General features: G+C 40.7%; 1 protein-coding gene across 5 annotated transcripts in view; it reads left to right on the top strand.

Moving 5' to 3' along the window:
- RBM33 (RNA binding motif protein 33) overlaps positions 1-20,983 on the top strand; it is a 98,839-nt gene that overhangs the window by 54,448 nt on the left and 23,408 nt on the right. For 4 of the 5 annotated variants that reach the window (XM_068174602.1, XM_068174594.1, XM_068174616.1 and 1 more), the window contains exons 11-15: positions 3,215-3,374; positions 4,263-4,594; positions 5,084-5,326; positions 6,110-6,397; positions 13,768-14,406. In XM_068174602.1, the coding sequence (XP_068030703.1) occupies positions 3,215-3,374; positions 4,263-4,594; positions 5,084-5,326; positions 6,110-6,397; positions 13,768-14,406 (1,662 nt within the window). Of the gene's footprint in view, positions 1-3,214; positions 3,375-4,262; positions 4,595-5,083; positions 5,327-6,109; positions 6,398-13,767; positions 14,407-18,787; positions 19,312-20,983 lie in introns of those variants that run through there. The other variant, XM_068174624.1, reaches the window with a different exon arrangement.

The following is a 20,983-nucleotide window of genomic DNA, read 5'->3' as shown; positions in this document are numbered from 1 at the left end:
CATTCCAAAGCTGAAAAGGTGGAAAAATATTTTGTGCCCAAGTGAGTTATTTAGAAGTGTTTTATTACTGCTCAGTTTCCAAGGAAGAAAATTGAGTTTGGCTGCACTGAGGATGTTTCAGTACATAAGGGCTGTGTGAAATTCAACAGGACTTTCCATGCATTTGCAATTCAGGGCTGCTTTAGGAGGAGACAAATTTGGGCATAATAATGAGGGTACAGGTTGGCAGGAGAGGGAAGGCTGGTACAAAAAATTATTTATTTATAATAAACATACTGGATTTCTTTTCAACCTGTGCCTGCTGCTTTCCTGGCAGGAAAAAAGAGGGAAAGATGGCCTGGTGTAAGTGTACAGGCAAGGAAATCAGGGGCTGAGTGGGGCAAGTAGGAACTCGTGACCAGCTGCCACAACACAAGACTACCAGCTTGGAGTCTGGAAGCTGGAGCTGGGATTAGGAACCAATGACCAGATTGAAAGACAATGGGGATGAGAGAATGTATCTGAAGGAGTGAGCAGGACCAGGAGAACAAAAAGGCAAATTGAACAATTTGGCCAGGAATTACTATTGAAGGAGATGCTTGAGACCAGGTTACAAATGTGGTTGAGAAGCAGAGAGGGCTGCTTAGTTTGTAGCCTAAGCCTGTTGCCTTTCAGCCTAGCACTAAAACTGAAGTCTGGGAGTGAGAGGAGAGATTGATAAGGATCTGTTACCTCAACCAGGGCAGAATACATCGAGTTTGGAAGAAGCAGGTAGAGGAGACCATGATCACTGCCCTGCCATTTGGTGCTTGGAACCAAGCCCAGACAGATCATTGCTGCTGCCAGTTCTTCAGCTCGGGTGGCAGATATGTGACACTTAAGATTTATTAGCCCAGGTTTCAGTAAGTTTCCACGTAATTTGTTTTTTGCTGGCTATTTTACAAATGACTAAGATATGTGTAGGCATATGTCTAGGGAAAACTATGAGGAATTTGAGAGCTTGTGAGTCAAGCTCTCTGAAAATGGGGAAAACAGGTTGTCAAGACCATGCTCTGTCCCAAGATGCAAGATGAGCATGTGACTGTGTGCTGCAAATCAGATGCAAGGTTAAAACCATCTTGTGTGCAAGTACCCTGTTGAACTGAGTTCTCCCATGTTCCTGTTGCAATGGCCTTATGCATTATCCACTGGTTAAGTAATAACTAAGTAGCTAAAAATGAGTTGGTCAGCTGGGTGCCTCCCTCAAGGATGTGCAGCATGTGGAAGGGCTGAGATTCCCTGGGATTGCTGTAAGAGCAATCCTATTTTTGAGAAATAGGCTTTTGTCACCAAAGGTACTGAGATGAGGGAATGCATCTAACCTTATTTGGGAAGTAGCTCTTGCAGCTCCTGTGTGCAGTGCTGCTGGAGGTGTAGTTTGGGAGTGAAGGGTCAGGGTCCTCAAGGTTTGTGTTCAGTTGATCTTTTGGCAGGCAGCCAGTGCTGTCCTGCTCAACATGAGGGAAGGGCAAAGCAGTTCAACATCCTTGTTCAGCTAAACCTGGAAAGGATTTTATGGAACAAATAAATGTCACTTCTTTCCATCCCGAACAGCTCCATCTTGCTCCAACTGCTGTTGTTTGCAGACAGACTGTGAAATTCAAAGACAGTAGTCAGTTCCAAGGTGGCAGGAATATTGTGTGTTGTGACTGTTCACTTGCAGAAGTGTAGAACTCCTCCTACAAACAGTGTGTATGTTATGAGGACTGTCATGCTTGAGTGTAATATAATGTCTCTTCACTAAATGAAATACCCAAAGGAGACTGGCTGACTGGAAGCACTGGCAAGGGGATATAGACCCTTTAATCTCTAGGAATGATAATGTATTTAAGTTGATGGCTGTATAATGACATAAAATAAGTAGTCACAGTCTTGGTCCCAAATAAGAGGTCTTGGTATCTCACATATCCCTATTCAGGTGTTTCAGGAACGCCACAGATTTAATAATGGATCTGATCCTTGGTGCTTCTCATCTACTTATTTGGGCCTTGCCAATCCCAGTTGTATTGTGCTGGTAGAAGTCTGTAAAGCTGCCCTGTCTTGTGCTGCTTTGATTTTGAGTATGCTTTAGGGCCATTCTTGCTGTGTGAGAAATTCTTATCCTAAAATTCCAGTCTTGGTGCAGTACAAATATGATCGGGTGAGACTGTGCATACCCTTGGTGAGGGCAACTCAAGAGATAAAAGATAAGCTACTGCAGCTTAGTTGTTTGGTCCTTTCTTGATGACAATGCTTCAGTCTAGCAGGGAACTTTTGGTCTGGAATCTGTTTTGAAAAGCTTGTCTTCAGTAATGCAAGGTTTAAGCTTCAAGGTGACCATCACATGTAGACAGAACAGATCCCAACCACTGATTTCAGAATCTTTATAGAAAGCAAGGATGTTCACAGATTATTTTCATTACTTACTTGATTTACTCACATAGTAAGGAAATGGTTGAGAATATAATTTATGTGAAGCAAAGCTTACTCTGTATATCAGAGGTTGCCAATGTATGTTGTCAACTTTTGATATAAAAAAAATTATAGTGTGAATTACTCAATTAAATGTGTCTTCTGCAGAGTTCTGGTTTTGTATTAACACACTGCTTCCTGCAATATGCAAAGGCATTTAAAAAAGAAAAAAATCCAATGCCTTACTGGAAGAAAGAAAACGTACTCTTTCTTAAAATGCTTCAGATGCTAAACTGTGAATAGCTAGAAATGTTACTCTCCTCTTAATTCTTTTAGAAAGATGACTTCTTTAATTTTCTGGATGTCATAAATTGTCCTTCCCCCCTTTTTTTTTTTTTAAGTAAAGTTGCTCCCTTCTGTAGCTTACATTGTGCTAAATTGATGATGAAGAATGGTATGGTTTATGAAGATAAATGTCAGGAATGTCTTCTAAAGTAGACATGCAGATTTTTTTGGATTAATGGGAGAGAAGGTCAATAATTGCATGGATTTCAATAAGCTTGAGAAGAAATGGCATTCCTGTGGTGCTAGTGATTATTAAAACATTGTGAATTCATTTCAGGATACTGTACTTGGGTTTAATATATCTTCCATTGTGAAGGAATGACTCAGTAAAGGCTGTCAGTTTGTATGGGTGATAGGAGAGAGTTCATATAGCAGTTGTATTTTTGAGAGAAAAGTTATAGTAGACAATACATAAATTTCTATATGGTAGCCTTAATTTTAATTCTGCCTCATTAAATAGGGCCCTCCAGACTTCCAGCAGCATACACCTGGACCAGTTCCTACCAACTTCTCCCAGGCTCCAAGGCTGCCAATCCAGGACCAGTGGAGAGGGCCACCCCCACCACCTCCACCACTCCCTCCTCCGCCTCCTCAGGACAGAGATCCTTTCTTCTTAGCAGGTGAGCATTTTCAATCCCATTAACAACCAACACCCGCCTGTTGTAAAGTGACTGCACTGTGACTGCGTATCCCACAAAATGACGTGTTCAGAAGAACCTGAAGGCTGGAAGTTCCCATCTGATGTAGTCAGGCTGGTACATACCAGAAATTCTGGTTGTCTAGTATATTTTTACTTCTTTTCATGTGGATTTTTACTTTTTTAAATATGTCTTCACCTGTAACTGCCATGAATCCAGATAGTATATAGACACAAAATTAATATCTAAGTGATTGTTGTAATGAAGTTGCTGCACTTTGTTATAATTTGGATAACAAGTACTCTCCATACACTTGGGTTTCTTCTTGTAACTCTTTAAACTGCCTGGACTGTTTGTGTAGTGTAAGAAGTTTCTTAAGGTTAGATAAAATGATACAGCCTAGCAAAGAAAGGAGGAGGTAAGTGCATGTCTATATTTATACCACATATATGTAATGTATATATATATATAAATATAATATTTTTCAAATGTTTTATACATGTACTATAGGTAAAAATGTGCTAAATACTGGTCAGCAAATGGTATCAATGCTTTATGAGTTCTGTAGTTTAAATTATAATCGCTGGAATCCTCCATTGATTTTATTGAAGTAGAATTTCCAAAAGGTATTACTGATTCCAGCAGAGTACCAGTTGTGCTGGTCTTTCAAGGGTCAATTCCTCTTATACACAAGCGACAGGAACAAGAGAAACATAACCTCGAGGGTAGCTCTTACAATTAAAACATCCCACAGAGTTTTGCATTCTGCAAATTCCAGGTTACTTTCCAAAACAGACTAGAGCTCTGTGTTTCTGAAATATGTTTATGTCCCAGGAAGTTGTAATTGAATCAATTCTCTCATTCCCGCAGATCCGAGGTTCCCAGGTCATCCCTTGTTTGAGCAGCGCAGCCCCCCACCGCCACCGCCTCCCCCGCTGCTTAACAGCGCGCATCCCGTTCCTACGCAGAGCCCGATGCCGTTCAGCCCGCCCGGGCCCGCCTTTAACCAGCAGGGACAGCAGCCGGTGTATCCCCGGGAGCGGCCGGTGCGGCCCAGCATGCAGCCGCAGGGCCCGGTGGGCATCCTGCACTTCAACCAGCCGGGCTCCGCCGCCCCGCGGCCCTTCATCCCCCCGCGGCAGCAGTTCCTGCAGGCGCCCGGACAGCCCTTCCTGTCCCCGCACACGCAGCCCAGCATGCAGGTACAGGGCTGGGGGAGTAGCGCAGCCGAAGGAAGCGTTGCAGGTCCGAAGGGGGTGGCCCTGCAGTGCCATCACGGCTGTGCCTGCAGAGGATGCATCTCCCCGCTGCAGTGCCCCGGTCTCGCTCGGGGCCGGGCCGGGGCAGCGCGGGGCGGCAGCGCCCTCTGCCGGGAGCGGGCTGGGAGCGGGGCTGGGAGCGGAGCAGCGCTTTGGGGATGTGCAGAGGGCCGGGATAAACCGCATTAGAAAACCGTGTAGAGGACAGGAACCCTTGAATTCATCTTTTTAGTTTTTTACTTCAGCTGTTGCCTTACACAGGTTTAAGAGTAGAACGACCATACGCTGCTTTGGTTGGTCTGTTCTTTCCTCTGTATGATTTTAGTATAACCTGATTCATAGCTGCTTACAGTTCTAAGGACTTGAGAGGCTGGAGCTGCTTTTCTGGAGTTTATTACCTTGAAACTAAAATACTTTTTTTTTCATGTGAAGGGTCCCATGCATCCTCCATTACAGCCTCAGCCACAACCTCAACCTCATCAGCAGCATCACCAGCAGCAACAGCAGCACCATCACCAGCAGCAGCAGCAGCATCACCATCTCCAAGGGCCTCCACAGCCCCTGATGCCCATGAACCAGCCACAGTTCAGGCCTCACATGCAAGCCACACAGCAGCAGCCAAATAACAACAGGATGCAGTGTCAGCCACGACAGGGTCCAATGAAGCCAAGGCATGTAAGTACCACATGCGTCCATGTCCTACATGAGTAGCAGGCATATAAGCACAGGTTTCAAAACTCACCCGTGTGGGTTTTCAGTTCTATTTATTCCCTTCCTGCTCTTTCCCCTCCTTTTATCATTTCTTGCTCATTTTCTGCCTTGATCATTTTATAATCTACATTAGAAAATACCATGGATATCTTAATTTTCGCCTCTGGTCTTCAGAGTTCTTTTTGATTTGGGTCCAAGAGGAGATGTTTCAGTTGCCCAAGAACTAGCAGTGAAGGGGTTGTGAAAGATAGGTTTGCTTTATAAGGCTTTACAGCTGCTGGTAGTCTGTGGTTGTGTGGGAGCCCAGTTCTGTGACACTCTTTTTTTTTGAAGGCCTCTCTGTATCACTGCTGATCAGTTTTCTGGTTCAGATAATGCCTCTCCTCTCTTGTGAGTTTCCTCCAATGCAGCCTATTCTGCTGTTTTGTAGGTTGGGTAGGACAACAGCCTGGAGCAGTGCTGAAGACAATATAACTATAGTTTAGCATAATTGCTTTGATTAGGAAAGGCAGTCACACGGTGAATCCAGTTTCTGAGCATACTGTTAAAGAAGTGAGATTAAATTTTTCTTTTAATTAGGAAAAAAAAGGTTATTAAAATGTTCTCATTTCTGTATTTTAAAAATATTGTGCCACTTCACAAAGCTTGTTTTCCCAAACTGAACTAAATCAGGAAAATGTGAAACCAAACTCACTTCAGCCTGGTTTATGGTGGAAGTCAGCAGTTCTTTTCCTTCCTTCTTTTCAGAGTACCCCATCACAGAATATTGTCAAGCGTTCCAGTCAGCAGCTGCAGTCGGCTGCCCCCAGGAACAGCAACTTGCGCGAGCTGCCGATAGCCCCGTCCCACGCCATGGAGATGAGCAACAGCCGGCGCAGCTCCACCCCAGCTGCTCAGGTCAAACCCATCACCAGCACCATGTCTGCCACCAAGTCTGCCACTGGTGGTGGCAACTCCCAGGGAAGGCCTGAGATGAAAGCTAAAGCAATCACTCCAGTGGGCCAGGCAAAGCCAGAAGGAAAATGTGAACCAGAGGTAAGGGATTTTTTTTTTTTTTTTTTTTTTGTCAAACAAAACACCAAAAACCAAACAACAAGAAACAAAGCTCCCACCTTTAAAAAAAAAAACTTTTCTAGTCTGATTTATGACCTGAAAGCACACTTAATGTATTATCCACCAAATATTTTTTGGTGCCACTAGAGGCCTCCCTTCTGGATTGCACTTCTCTTTTATTTTAACAGCAGAAATAGTCTTCATTGACATAAAAGGTCTGGAAGGTTGGCAAGGCTGTAGTGAATTTGTTTTGCAGGAGAAGTTGTCATTTCTACTAGGAAAAGGCAGAATTTGAGTAAAGGTGTAATCAGTGATACAGTTCTCTGAAATACTTATTTTGCCCATTTTTATCTTTGGGAATTATATTTTCAGGTGATCATATTCTTCTAAGTCTGAAAGCCTCTTCTCTGTCGTTTTGTATGATGCTGTGTGGCTTAAAGGAAAAAAGAAGTCTATTTGGAGATCTGTCTTCCTCGTGCTGTTTTCCTTTAGGCTGTTCAGTCTCTACTAGGCCTTGAGCATTCATGCAGGAGATCTTAGCTGTGCTGTCTGTGGAGCTTCTTGCTCTTGGTCTTGAAAAAGAAAATCTCTTTTTTTATGAAACCTTTTCAGGTAAAGGAAAAGAGGAGATGCTTTTAAGTTTTCCATTTTGGAGAAGGTGGTGCTGTTTGCTCTGCACAATTGAAAAAATCAGATGCCAGTGTTTTCAGCTCCACTGGATCGTGTCGTGTGAGCAGATGACCGTTTCCCTGCACAGATGTTATGGCAGCTAGAGAAGACTCTCCATGAGCTCTGTTACTTTGAGAGAGTGGGTGGGATTGGACTGATGGTTCTCTTTATATCCTGAGCATGATGGCTAAATGCACTCTGTGTGCTTTGTCAGGCTATTCTGTGAAGAACTCTAAATCTTCATGGTTATAGTTAAGCATGAATCTTGTCTCAAGTACCAGGTTTTCTTCAGCAACCATTGAAAGCTTTAATTGTGATAATGCTGTCTTCCTTTTAAGCTGCTCATGATTAGCTTTTCATCTTGTTCTTGAATTAGGGATGGTCATAACTAATTTCCATAAATGAGGCAGAAAAGGAACCTAAAGCCATCAGTGTTTGACCTCCTGTGCACTTGCATTTCAATGGAAATGAAAAAAAAATCCTTCTTTTAGCTTTTAATTTTCACCTTTTTTGGGAAAAAAAGTAATCTCTTTCCTCTCAATTCAGTCTCTTGGAATAATCTCAGTCACAGAAAATGCAAAATACAGTGCCTCATAGAGAAGCCTTTTCTTTCAGGCCATTAGTAAGTCTTGAAAAATCAGCCACAGGCCTCCCTAGCTAATGCATATTGAAGTTATTCTGTAGTGTAGTCATATGAAAATTAAGGCATTAGTTCCAAAGTATCTCTGGCAGTATTTAGAAAAAGGTAAGAATTTTAAAAATTTATTTTAGTTAAATAGAAAACTAAACAAACAACCCCAAAGCAGTCATCTTGTTGTCTCCATTTTACATTTTAAAAATACTCCAGCCTGTGGTTATCAAACCAACTAATCCTACCTGTGTGAATTCTTGGTGTATAACAAGTAAAACTTTCTTTGTATTTCTCTGCCAAAACTGTCATTGAAAAAATTCTGATACCTGTTTTATGCAAGTTTTTGCAAAGCAGGATAAAAAAACCAGAGTTGTCTTGGAACAAGTGAAGTCTCCTAGTAAAGCCCTTGTGGTTATATTTGGCAGGCATTAGGAGAACCTTGTCCTTCCAAAGCACACCTGGAGCAGAGCCTGGTGCTGCAAGCAGTGTAGTTGCTGTTGTCCCATTTCTGCTGTGCCACTGCAGTGCTCTTGTTCACTGCTGCTGCTTATTGTCACTCTTACAGATGGGAATGCTGCACTAAAAATGCTCATTTATAAGCATTTAATTATTTTCTTCACTGTTTTTGTAATGTAGGTTATTACATATCTCTCCTTAGGCAGATTATAATGTTTTGCAGTCTTTTTTGTGTGTGGTTTTTTTTTTTTTTTTGTAATTAGCTGACTTCATCCTGTTCTTTTGCTTTTGATGATGGTGAGAAAGAGTTAAGTTCTGTCACCTTTTCTAGCTGTATGGCACATAACTGAATTGGGCAGGTTATTTTCCAAGTGTCTTCAACTGGAAAATTAAGACTTTTCTTTGCATCTTTCTTCCTAAAGAGTCAGTGGCTGTATTTATGAGTGGCCTATCATTCAGGAAGCACCAAAAAAATAGCAATATTGGCTGTTAGAGGTTTTGCTCACCCTAAATATAGATGTTTGAAAGGTTTGCAATGTGAGTGAATAGAAGATTAAAAACTGTATGTTAATGGAATGCTTGTGTTCCTGTGAGGCTGCAAAATACTGACCTTAAATGCCTGTTCAGAATAGCTTTTACTCCCTAGGATTTAAATTGTATATCCTTAGTCTGAAACATCATTTTGTCATTGAAATAGGAAAGTCTGGATGATCTGGGCCTAATTCTGCTCCTGTTGAAGTCAGCTTAGGATTAGAGGAATTAAGGCAGAATTAAGCATTCTTGAGTTTAAAGAAGAGGGAGAATGGAGAAAGGTGATGTGTCTTTAGGAGAAATGGGTATTGGAGAACAGGAGGGAAATCAGTAGAGCACTGCGTAGTCACTGGTGTATTAATGTTAGTACTTACACTGGGGATAATGTCCTTGATGTACTGAAAGAAAACCTTTGTGTTCTGTTCTTCCAAATCCAGTAAATTGTGAATTTTGTTGGATTTTACATTGCTGTCTTCTCTAACAAGGCTTACAATATGGGAAAGAGTTGCTGCACTAAATTACTACATCAAATGTATCAATATTTTCATCTTTTTAATTATGAACTACTTGAAAACTTGCAGCATTTTCTCCAGTTTAAATAACTTGTCTTCCAAATTTTTGTAATGGTGCCTCCTGTCTTGTGCTTAGAAGAGTCTTATCACAGTTTTTGTTTCCAGTTGGAAATTAGCAAGAGGGCAGTGTGCTTCTTGGAGTAACTTGTAACCTTGTTCTTCACTCTCTCCGCATTTGTCCAAGATGTACAGCACCTCTGCTTTGTAGGGTGTCTTACACCTTCCTCGGGTTCAGGAGCTGATGTTATCAGCAATGTGAAATGTACAGTGTGTATACATAGGTAGCCTTTAATTCAGATATTTTGTAGTTTTGAACACAGGCAGCCAAATGATGCAATTTGGATCTGGCTGTGCCTTTTGCAAACAATTGGCATGAATTTTTAGACAAATTATTCTAGCTTCTTATGTTTTTAATGTTATAGCTTAAAAAATAAAGACAAGCCTGCTAAATAGATTTGTGTTTATGCCACAGATCAAACCATTTTGACTGCTTTGTTCTTGCACCCATTTTACTGAGACATTTAAGTAATCCTGGTTGCATGATTCCTTTTTTGTTGCTTGGGAGCCAACCAGAACATTAACAGTGTCTGGTTCTTATTGCCCCGGCATTTAGTTCTGTTATTTGGCAATTAATCCTGCAGACTTCTGGAAAGGTGTGGATTTATTTCTTTTTAATTCACTACATGAAAAGCAAGATACTGGTAGTAGGACTTAAATTTCAGTAGAAAGTTTAATCCCTTGATTTAGAGTATGTCCTTGCTGTCTTTTCCTAAGTCAACAGTACCATTCTAGGTTCCCCAGAAGAAGGATGTGGGACTGCTGCTTCTCTTGCTGGTGCTCTTCAGCTAGATTCAGGAAAGCAGCCTGTAACGTTTTCTTTTGGTGCTTTCCATCAAAACTATCTTGGATCTTGAGGGAGAAGAAAAACCTGCAGCTAAGGCTCAGTCTGCCTTCAAACCTCAGTGAAATGCATTGTGTTAAAGCTGTTCAAAGATGGAAGAGAATTTCCACTTAAAAAAAAAAGAAAAAGAAAAGAAAACAAACTCAGAACCTGCCAGAAAAAAAGCCACCCCTACAAAACCAAGAGCATGTCTGGCCTTTTGTACTTTGCAGCCTCCTGTAAAAGGAGGAGCTATATACATGTGCAGTATACCATTTCTTCATGTTGGGGAGTTTTCTACCCAAAGCACATGAAGCTTAATAATTGTTTATCTAGGGAAAAGGCTGCTCCATGTTTTTCTGCTTTTTCACCTACAGATAATGTTGCTTCCATACACGGGATGTGAAAATTAGTGGTTTGAACTTCAAAGAATCTGTGCTTTCTCCCAGTTGATTCTGTAGGCAAAATGCTTGCTTTCCGTGCCTTTTTCTTTTTTTCCTTGGCAATGCTGTTGTTTGTTGAAGAAATCTATACTGGGCTTACTGAAGTAATGGGATGGAAGTCATCAGCAATAGGCATCATGTCCTATGTTCATCTTGACCCTGTCTTGCTTGTTCCATATGCTGAATGTCTTTATTACATACTGTCAGTCATTGATATGTACTGTGCATCACATATATACCCTCACTCTCTAGGATGGTGTATATAAGGTGCTCTAAGTGCTGAGGAGAAGGGGGTTTAACTGCCCCTGTTTTCATCCTGAGAAGGAGTTTGCTGTCCTTCTCAATCTGTTGGGCCATTGTACAACTAAGTTGATAAAGCTGACTTCTTATGGAGATACTTTGATAATCATCACAGGGTCTTTCTGTTATCTTCCTCTAGCTGTGGGGGCATTTTGTTTAGAATTTAACAGTAGTAGTACCTTGCTTTTTAAGGATTTAGATCTACCTCTAATCTGATCTGCAGTTGTCATATAACCTCAGGGCTCTTGATGCTTGATTTTAACTTTTAAGAAGGGATTGACTTCCAAAGATCATTACTAATTTCCATGACATATTTGAGATCAAGTTGCCTGAATATTCTACTAAGCATTCTTTGAACTGCATAGAAAAACAGAGTTTATGTCTAGTTTATATCAGTCGTCTTTCTGTGTTTAATTCTGGCATAGTTGGAATCAGTGTATCTGTCCAAGGGCTGTTGCAGGGATGTATTAGTCAGAGTCCCTTGGGATGTTCATTCCTTGTCTGCTGGCAGGACTCATTTGTGTGCTGCAAAGCACACATCTCTGTGCTGCTGTGTGCAACCTTTGAGTTGGTGTTCTGAGCCTGCCACATCATGATCTCTGTCTCCCAAGGTCTTTAGAACTTGTTAGGTGATAAAATGAGCCTAATAAAGGGCACCGGTAGAAGTGGTGGTCTCCTGAACACTCATGCTGCAATGTTCCAACTGAACATAAGGGGAAAAAAATTACAGGACTACCTCCAAAAGCAAACTTGGTATTGGCTCATGCCATCCATCATTGTTTATTTATCTAAACAAGCCAGGCTTGTTTGGATAAATTGTAGAATATTATAATCTAAACCAAAGCAGGTGAATAAACTAATTCATTAAGTTAAGTGAAACAAGTTTTCCCTCTGAACAATTGTAGTAATTGTGATACTTAGTTTCTCTGAAAATGACTGAAAATTTTATTAATTGCATCAGGATCTGCATAACAGCACATCCTCCTCCTAGCTGGAGCTTACGTGTTTTCTCATCCTTTGCAAACTATTTTTAAGGGTCTTAATCTTTCCCTGTATTTCATAAGGCTATTATTCTTTTTTTTTTTTTGCTACAATCCAGCATCTCCAGTAGTCAATACAAGATGAAATATCTGGGTTTCCTCCTGTAGAAGGATGTTTCTGTACCATCTATCAACACAAATCTCTAATTTAGTTGTCACAATGATTATTATTAATCACCACCATCATGTTCCACGAAGTATAGATAAAGATAAGAACTTCAGGGTGGATGGAGCATTCTCATGTAAAGAATTGTTAGAACTGTGTTAGACCTCATCCCTGAACTACAACCCATACTTAAAAAATAAATGCAAGTTTTAAAAATGCAATTTGGTTAGTCTTATTTAGCCATTGTTTTGGCTTCTAATTAGACTGCTTATTAGATGCTTGTAATTGGACTTCTAATTTGAGACAATGAGCTGGTTTTAGTAACTATGAGAATAATCCCTGTCAGTACCTGCTCAGGGAAGAAGCAGCTACAGCTGAAGGAAACAACCATTCAGGATTTGTGCATTTGGGTGCTGTTAGTGCAGATCTGGCCCTGTTGGGCTATCACATCCATGAACCAACATTATGGCTGAATCTGTTCTGCTGGGTTTTTTCTTGGGATGGGGAGGATTCTAGGGTGCACTAGGATTAAAAGCACTTGAGTATTAAAAAAACCCCAAGCCTTCAAGTCACACATTTGGGTCACATATGTTCAAAAAATGGCAGTTTTGTCGAAAACAGTTTGCACCCAGTTGCTACAAGATACGTAAAGATTCATCCCAGATTCCCAGTTTTTGAGAAATATTTTGGCACTCTATGCTAAAATAATTTACCAGCCTGCTGAGTATGGTTACTTGGAGAGGCTGTTGTTAGGAGTGATGGATGCATCTTGAGTAGAATGTTATGCTCATTACCATTTGGAAGCATTCTCTATAAGTCTAACTTAAATATTTCAAATGGTTAAAAAGAGAGAATATAATAAAAAAGCATGCTTCCTCATTCTGAAAAAAATATTTTATTGCAAGAACCATATGATTTCTTTTCCAGGATGATGAGAATCTGCATTTCCTTGACTCTTGTCCATTTTTATACAGCTTTTCATAACAACCTGTTCTTCCAGAGTTGAAGAATCTTTAGGAAGGTTATTTAATGGTGTGTAGTACTTTCAGAGAGGCCCAGGGCTGGAATATTAAAGGCATTCTCTATATACCATTAATATTCCAACACTGCATTTGGCAACATTTTGATTCTGAAGAGAGTGCATGAGTTCAAGGTCAGAGAGATTGACTTGTGCTGTTCATTATAACCAATTATTGTGTGACAAATGAGTTTGAGATCAGGCTTAAAATTCTGTGAGAAAAATCAATAGTTCTAATCAGGGCCTTTCAGGTCATTTACCACCCTACCTTTTGTTACTTTGTCAGAAAAGAGCAAGATAAAACCTATGTGACAGTGGGTTGCCTCTGTATTGTTACCTTCTATTTGAAACATATTTTGATATCTTGAATTATATTAATAGTTTAATTGGTTTTGGAAACTTTTAAATTAATTCCAATTTGTAAAACTTTTTATATTATTTTTTTATTATTATTCTGATCAGATTTCTCAAGTGGTATTAAAGCTTTTCTGTCTAGGAAGTAGTATATCTAAGTCCTAAACCAGATTTGAGCTGTTTGTCTGTAATGAATAGCAAATAAACCTTAGCAGATGCACTCCACTAATAGCCTTGCTTTGGTATCAGGGAAAATTTAAAAAGCTCTACATCTGAAACAATTTCATGTTGTTTTGACGGAGCTAGGCACCTGTTTAGAATTTTATAAATTCATTTGTTTTTTCCTTTGTAGTACCCAGACGAAGATGAAGAAACTCGGTTGTATCGTTTGAAGATAGAAGAGCAGAAGCGCCTGAGAGAGGAGATCCTGAAGCAGAAGGAGCTGAGACGGCAGCAGCAGGCTGGGGCCAGGAAGAGAGAGTTGCTGGAGAGACTTGCGCAGCAGCAGCAGCAGCAGCAGCCTTGCTCCCAGCAGTCCTACCTGCAGCACGAGGAGGACTCCTCCGAGTTCCCCACCAACGGCAGCCCCTACATACCCCACTCCGGCTTGCAGACCAGGCACAACGTGAAAAACAGACTCCTTGTTAGGAAGCAAGACGCGGTAGTTGCAAACATCCACCCCAAACCCACAGATTTCCCCCAGGGCGCAGGGGACGGGCAGTACCAAGGACAGCAGATGAAGCCGGTGAAGCAGCTGAGGCAAACTAGAACAATTCCTGCGAGTCAGCCTCAGGCACCCCAGAAAGTGTTACAGAGCAAACCTGCTGCGGCGGCGCTGCCCACGGCGCAGGCGGCTCGAGTGGCCTCGGTCCCCGCGAGGCCCCAGGAGCAGAAGCCGGGGGTGAAAAGGACTGTGATGCAGCGGACAAACAGTGCTAGTGATGGGCCCCATGTCGGCAGCAAAGTCAGGGTGATTAAGTTGTCAGGAGGGGTAAGTTTACAAGGCTCATCTCATCTCTGTGTCTCCTCGTGGTTTGTTTCTGTGTGTTTGACTCTGTGTAATCCCAAAATAAAAAATGGACCTGAGCTGGTGAGGGAAGTAACAGGTTTAGCACGCCTAATAGTTAATATATTATATTTTCAGAGCTGTAATTTATTAGCAGTTATTAAACAATTAGTGTTTCCTGTAATGCTTTACTGCCAGGTAGTTGCCAATGAAATCATATTGAAATACTCCTTTGTTTTAAGTTGTAACTTGGAGTCTGAAATCTGAAAGACTGCTCAGTGGAGCTCCTTTTGCTTAAGGGTGATAGGTCTGATAATTGCTCAGAAAAAAGAATTTAGGTGACTGTATTTAATTAAGGTTTGGTTAAAAAGGACCTGCTTATTTGGTAAGTAAGGCCACCTAATTTAGTTGTGTGCAGTTTTTGGTCTTAGTATGGTTTCTACTCAGTGGAAGATGGTTTTTATTTTCTTAGGAAGCATGTTGTGAAACTTAATTAAAGCAGTGTGTTGGAGGGGGGTGTTTTCTGTTACAGGCTGGGTTTAAAACGTTACCATTTCACTTCTGCATCTAAATGAGATTTCCTTATCTCTTGATGAGGGGTCTTTTATCTGCCGTGTGTCCCTTGAGCACTGGTGTGGAAGACTCACAATGATGGTCTTGAGGACAGTGTGCCTATTGAAAATCTGGGGTTTTGGTGAGAAAGTCACTCGACCAAATTTCTTCTGTCTTAATGAAAAGACAAGTTAATTTGCTAGAGCTCTAAAGAAACTAAGATGAGGGGACATAGAGATCATGTTGTCAGTGTTTGAAGTCTGTCCTTGGGTTTATGCTGAGGAGGAAAGAATGATGCAATGTAGCAGCACATTGGGGGTGTTTTTCTGGAAGAATGCTTTTAAATTATTTGCAGAATTTTATAGGGAAAACAAAACAGTGTGTAACAGGGACTGAACAAGGCCTTGGAGGCTAGGCTTTACTCTGTAGAAATGGGGAGGAAGTTGAAAGGCCAAAGTTGTAACTACTTTTTATGAATTTTTTTCTACAGTTCATAAAACTTAATTGCACTCAGAACTGTGAATTGTGTAATGACTGTATGGTCTTTCCAAATATTAACATACAGGGCATTATTGACTACATAGGATAGGCATCCTGCACATCAGGTTGTTGTCAGTTCTAATTCCTCAGACATGGTAACTTAAGTACAGGAGAATAAAGTACAGGAAACTGAAAGAAATTAATTCTGTTGAGCTAAAAATATTTATATATAAAAGTATGTCTGCAGGAATCCCAGTGGCCTGCACGAGGTATGACAGGTTTGTGATTCATGCATAATTGAATAAAGCAGTCATGCACAACTTCTTTTATTATGTGATGAAACAAAACAGTGCCAGTCACAACTGTGTACAGCTCCTTGTAACAAATAGTTATCAGTGCCCACAGCAGCATTCACAAGGAAATTGTTTTTATCACAGTGCTCTATTTCAGAAGACCATTAATGATTTGTTTCAGATAAGTGTCATGGTAAGCAAGAGCAATTAGCTTAATTAAATGCATGTGTAACTCCTCTTTAATTGTGTACAGAAGCAGATTTACTCTGTCCTCCTTAGCTTTCAGATACTGAGGTTTCAGCAAGGTGAAGCAGGTTCTTTATGTGTAGCCTTTGTCACTGTTTTCATGTTGCCATGGACTTCTTAAATTTCCTTCCAGCTGTGGGAGAGCGAAAGCAAGCATTGCAATTAGCTGTTAACACTGATCAAGATAGTTGATGAATTTTTAATCAGTTATTGACAAGCTGAATCTGTGACTTTGTTTGACCACACAAGGAAAAAAATATAAATTGAGCTTCAGGGCAGACAATCTTCTAGTCCATTTTTGACAGAATTTAAAAGAAGAATCCAAAGGTGCTTGGGCTCCAAATACTACCATGATTGGAGATCATATATAGTTTCCACTGCTTTAGTCCTGCCACGTGCTTAATTTGTTTTCACTACTTCTGCCTGAGCACTAAATATAAAGCAAAAGCCAAATCTCGCTTTCCCTAGCCATTCTCCTTAGCATGTAATAGTGCTTCCTCTTACTCCTTGCCTTTGGCCAAAGTGTTGCTGGGATCTCTTATCTGTATGCACTGGCTCGATCCTGCAGCAAAGCATCCCTGCCCTTGCTCTCTATCTAATTCCTTGTGCTCTTCTCCTTTCCTGGGCTCTTTTGTGCAGAGATGTTTTGAATACATTTGTACAAGTGGGATGGCTCATGGTCAGACAGAATGCAGGTTCCCTCTTGAAGCTTGCTGGGTTCAAGTGAAGGCCTGGCAAGTCTCTCCTGTTGCACAGCACCGCTGGGGAGCTCTCAGCTGCAGGAGCTGCTCCAGCCCAGAGCTGTACTAACTCTCTCTCTCTAGACCAAGCTGGCCTAAGCCAGAACCTGGTAACAAGGACCATGATTAATTAGAAGGGCCATCTGTAGAACCCGGATTCAGTGGTTTGGTGTTGCTGCTGCTGTTTTTCGTGTAACATTGAGGCAGTGTGGTGTGTTGGTGAGAACTGTGGAGTACAGATACTGTCAGAAGAGAATGGCTTCTTTTCCTGAGGGCAGTGTCTTTACCAGGCTGAGCTTTTGTCTGTTTGTGTGGCTGAGCACAGCAGTGCTACTGAAGATCTCTGACCTGCAGGTAGAAATATCCCTTGGGTCCTTAGAAGACAAAATGGTCTTTAATCTGTTTCCACAATATTCTTTTGTGAGAAGATTTTACTTTTGGAATTTTAAGAATTACCATGTAAATTCCAAGAATATTTTAACTTGTTCAGTTTTCCTGATACATAAGATGCCTTAATTTATGACTTCTTGTTCTTCAGGAAAATGAAAGTAGAAAATGATTCAGCATTTTCAGTATGTCAGACTAAGTCTGTGTATCAAGGTGACACGTTAGGAACTGTCAGTAATGATTTTATTTTTTTAATAAATCCCACCCTTCACCTCCCCCCCAATACTTTGCCCATCCCTTTCTAATATACATACAATTTATGCAGGAATGACAGTAAAGTGCATAGTTTTCCATTTTAATTACTCCTTTAAATGTTATGTTCCTGGAAAATTAGGCAGTGTTTAGCACATGGAATTGGATTTTTTTTATTGCTGATTTGATTTTGGATTGGGGTTTTTTGGGGGGGAAAGGGAGTGGGTTTTGGGGATTTTTGGTGGGTTTTTTTTGTTGCTTTCTTTTTGGTTTTGTTCTTGGTTTTATTTTTTCCAAGGAGGCAATATCTTTTATGAATCCAGTGTGCTTTGTTTTTGTGGCATTTCCTCAGAGCTGTCCTTTTCAGATACAAGAGCTCAGTGTATTCACTGAGTAGTCATACTTGGAAATTTTACTAATAAAGCATCTGAGACTTGCTGAGCTTGCTGAGGAGCCTGAAGTCAATCCTAAAGTTACTTGTAAGTATAAAGTCAATGAAAGTGTAGGAAAGAAACACCCTAATAAATCACTTGAAAATGTGATCATAAAATTATAGAAAATAAGGGTGAAAAGACTGTTGAACTAATTTGTCTGGAAAGGATGCATGAACTATGAACAAGCTATGTCAAGGAAGGTATAGGTTGGATATTAGGAAAAAAATTTTCACCAAAAGAATAATAAAGTACTGGAATTGTCTTCCCAGGGAGTGGTGGAATCACCATCTCTGGATGTGTTTAAAAAAAGACTGGGCATGGCACTTGGTGCTATAGTCTAGTTGAGGTGTTAGGGCATAGGTTGGACTTCCTGATCTTAGAGGTCTCTTCCAACCTCATTATTCTGTTTTTCTGTGATTCTGTGAACTCTGTAGTATTCCTGACAGATTTGTCCAGCCTTTTTCTGAGATCTCATTATTGCAGATTTCCCAGGTCATCTATTCCAGTGTCAAATGTGTATATTTAGGAGAATTTTCTTAGTGACCAAATCACATTTTCTTGCTATAATTTTGAATTTCTGATTATTTGTATTATAGTTGAAGAGAGATGGGGAAGAATTTCTCTCTCTTTTTAAAGATATCTTAACTGTTTCTGACCTCTAATATCTTTCATTCTCTCTTGATGAGTGATGTTTTTAACACCTTGGCTGTTTGTGGTGCTGTTTGGGCTCTCTGTCATCAATCTGTCTGATAAGAGTTCTAGTACCAAATGTAATTTAATTCCTTAAGTCAATACATTCAGAGTTGTTTTAATCCTGGAAGAACAGGTTTGTACCAGCTATAATCTTAGATATCTAAACATCATGTGGAATACATGCTGAACATGTTTTCTGTTTAGTTGGAGGTTCTGTGGTAAATTACAATATCTTAAAATATCTGTATTATTGTCATCTTATGTTGTTGTTGGATGATTTCTCTCTTAGCCAGAAAATGTCCTGCCATGCTCAGAGAGCTGTGTGTCTGTCCCAAAGGCCTGAAAATGCGGGTTCTTATGCTGCACCAAGAACACACCAATCTATGTCTCTGTGGAAGGCTGCACAATGAGGGTTTTTTCATTAATACATATATAGATAAAAATACAGAAAAATCTTGGTGTTCTCTATTGCATTACAAGCAGTATCCTGTAAGTGATTCCTGAAAACCTGAAATTCTTCATATGAAAAGCTTGAAAAAAGAGCTGGCAAGTTCTTTTGTTTGAAAAGACTGTCACAAAAAATGTCCTTGGATTGCAAAAACAAGATGGAAATGGAAGATAGACAACTTCAGTCGTATTTCAAGCAACTGGGAAGTCTGAGATGAATATGGAGTTCTAAATATGGAAAATAATTCTGATTGAGATGATTCTTGTTTGATAATGTAACCTTATCAACCAACTTTGTTTAATGTTTGTACTTGTTTCTACTTGCATGTATATGTTCAAGTTTAATTAAAAATATTTGACTTGAAAGCTCTTAAGCGCCTTTCATCTAAATATGTCAGGAATTGCAGACACTAAGAATTGTGGCATTTGTGTGGGAAGTTCACGAAGCCCTTTCCCCAACCCTTGACAAAGGAACTCCTGTCCTGTACAGTCTTATAACTTTTTAAGAAATGGGAGAATGACTTTGGTATTTATTTGTATCCCACAGTTTGGAGGAGGCATGGATAGTGCCCACCTGGGAGTGGGCTGGGGGAGCTGCAGGAGCCAATCTGAGTGCCCAGGTACCATGGCAAAATGTGCAAGACCTCTGAAGCAGCATTAATGTCAGTGCTGTTGAAGAAGGACTCTGCCTGCCATAACCTGCAAGATTTCACTCTGGAAATGTTTCACAAGTGGACATTAATTTCTTGATTGTATGAAACTGTTGATATGTGTCCAGAGGAAGCCACAGAGTTGGTAAGGGGACTGGAGCACCTCCCCTCTGAAGACAGGCTGAGAAGGTTGGGGTTGTTCTGCCTGGAGAAGAGAAGGCTCCAAGGAGACCTCACAGAACCTTCCTAAAGGGGCTTACAAGAGAGCTGAAGAGGGACAGTTACAAGGGCATGGAGTGATAAGGACAAGGGGAATGACTTCACACTGAAGAATGGTTGATTTATATTGGATATTAGGAAGAAATTTTTTTCCTGTGAGCATGGTGAGGAACTGGAACAGGGTCCCCAGAGAAGCTGTGGATGCCCCATCCTAGAAGTGTTGAAGGCCAGATTGGACAGGGCTTTGAGCAGCCTGGTCTAGTGGTAGGTGTCCCTGCCCATGGCAGGAACATTTCAAAATGAGTAATAAACTGTGTCCTCACAGGCCTCCAGTGAAGATGGTCCCTGTAGAGACAGAGTCTCTTATTTCATGAGTTGGGGTCAGGAGGTGAGCTGTGCTGTACTCTTTAGGACATACTCGATTACTGGGAGAAGGAAATAAGGGGACATGTGTGGGCACACTTAGAAAGTGAGAATTAAGGTAACAGCCAAACCAGACAGAGATAATATGTTTTATAGGCTTCTCATAAAATGTGTGAAAGGAGGAAGAGATATTTACCTAAATTGAATCTGACTTTGCTATGGATAACATGGATTTAAAGTGCAGTAAAGTATTTTCTATTGTAGACTGCAGAACAGGTTTTTCCTTTTCCTCGGGAGACTTTTAAATTGCATGTTGAAGAAGAGTGCAGCTTGGTCCTGAACACCCAGAAAGCAGAGTGTTTGTTGCTTGTCACTCTTGTTAAGTCTCAAAGGAGAGTTTCTCTGCCATGGTAAATGTTACAGTGCAGAATTCTACCTGTAGGATCTTGGTGTTACAGAGTATCTTGGAGCCCAGTTTCCTGATATAGATAGCTATGACACCACTAAAGTACTTTACAAATAGAAAGTCAGATTTCATATGAAAATGCAGTCTCTTAGCCTGGGAGACAAGCTTGCAGAGTTGTAGAGTTCAATGTTTTGAGAAGTCACATCCCTCTGCTGAGAAGTTGGACCACTTGGAATAGGCCTTTAGTGCAGAGGTTTAGCTCTTGAGTCAGCATTTGGGGTGGGAGGGAGAGGGGGTTGTCTTTATTAAGGCTTACCAGCAGCTTCAGGCAGGAGACAAGAGGGATTTGATTTGCCAGTAGTTTTAAGCTTCAAGGAACATGAACTAGCAAGTAGAAAGG

This window comes from Anomalospiza imberbis, chromosome 1 (assembly GCF_031753505.1).
Source record: "Anomalospiza imberbis isolate Cuckoo-Finch-1a 21T00152 chromosome 1, ASM3175350v1, whole genome shotgun sequence".
Lineage (NCBI taxonomy): Eukaryota > Metazoa > Chordata > Aves > Passeriformes > Viduidae > Anomalospiza > Anomalospiza imberbis.
Note: the sequence above shows the minus strand (reverse complement) of the source record. Positions and strands in the feature narration are given on the sequence as shown.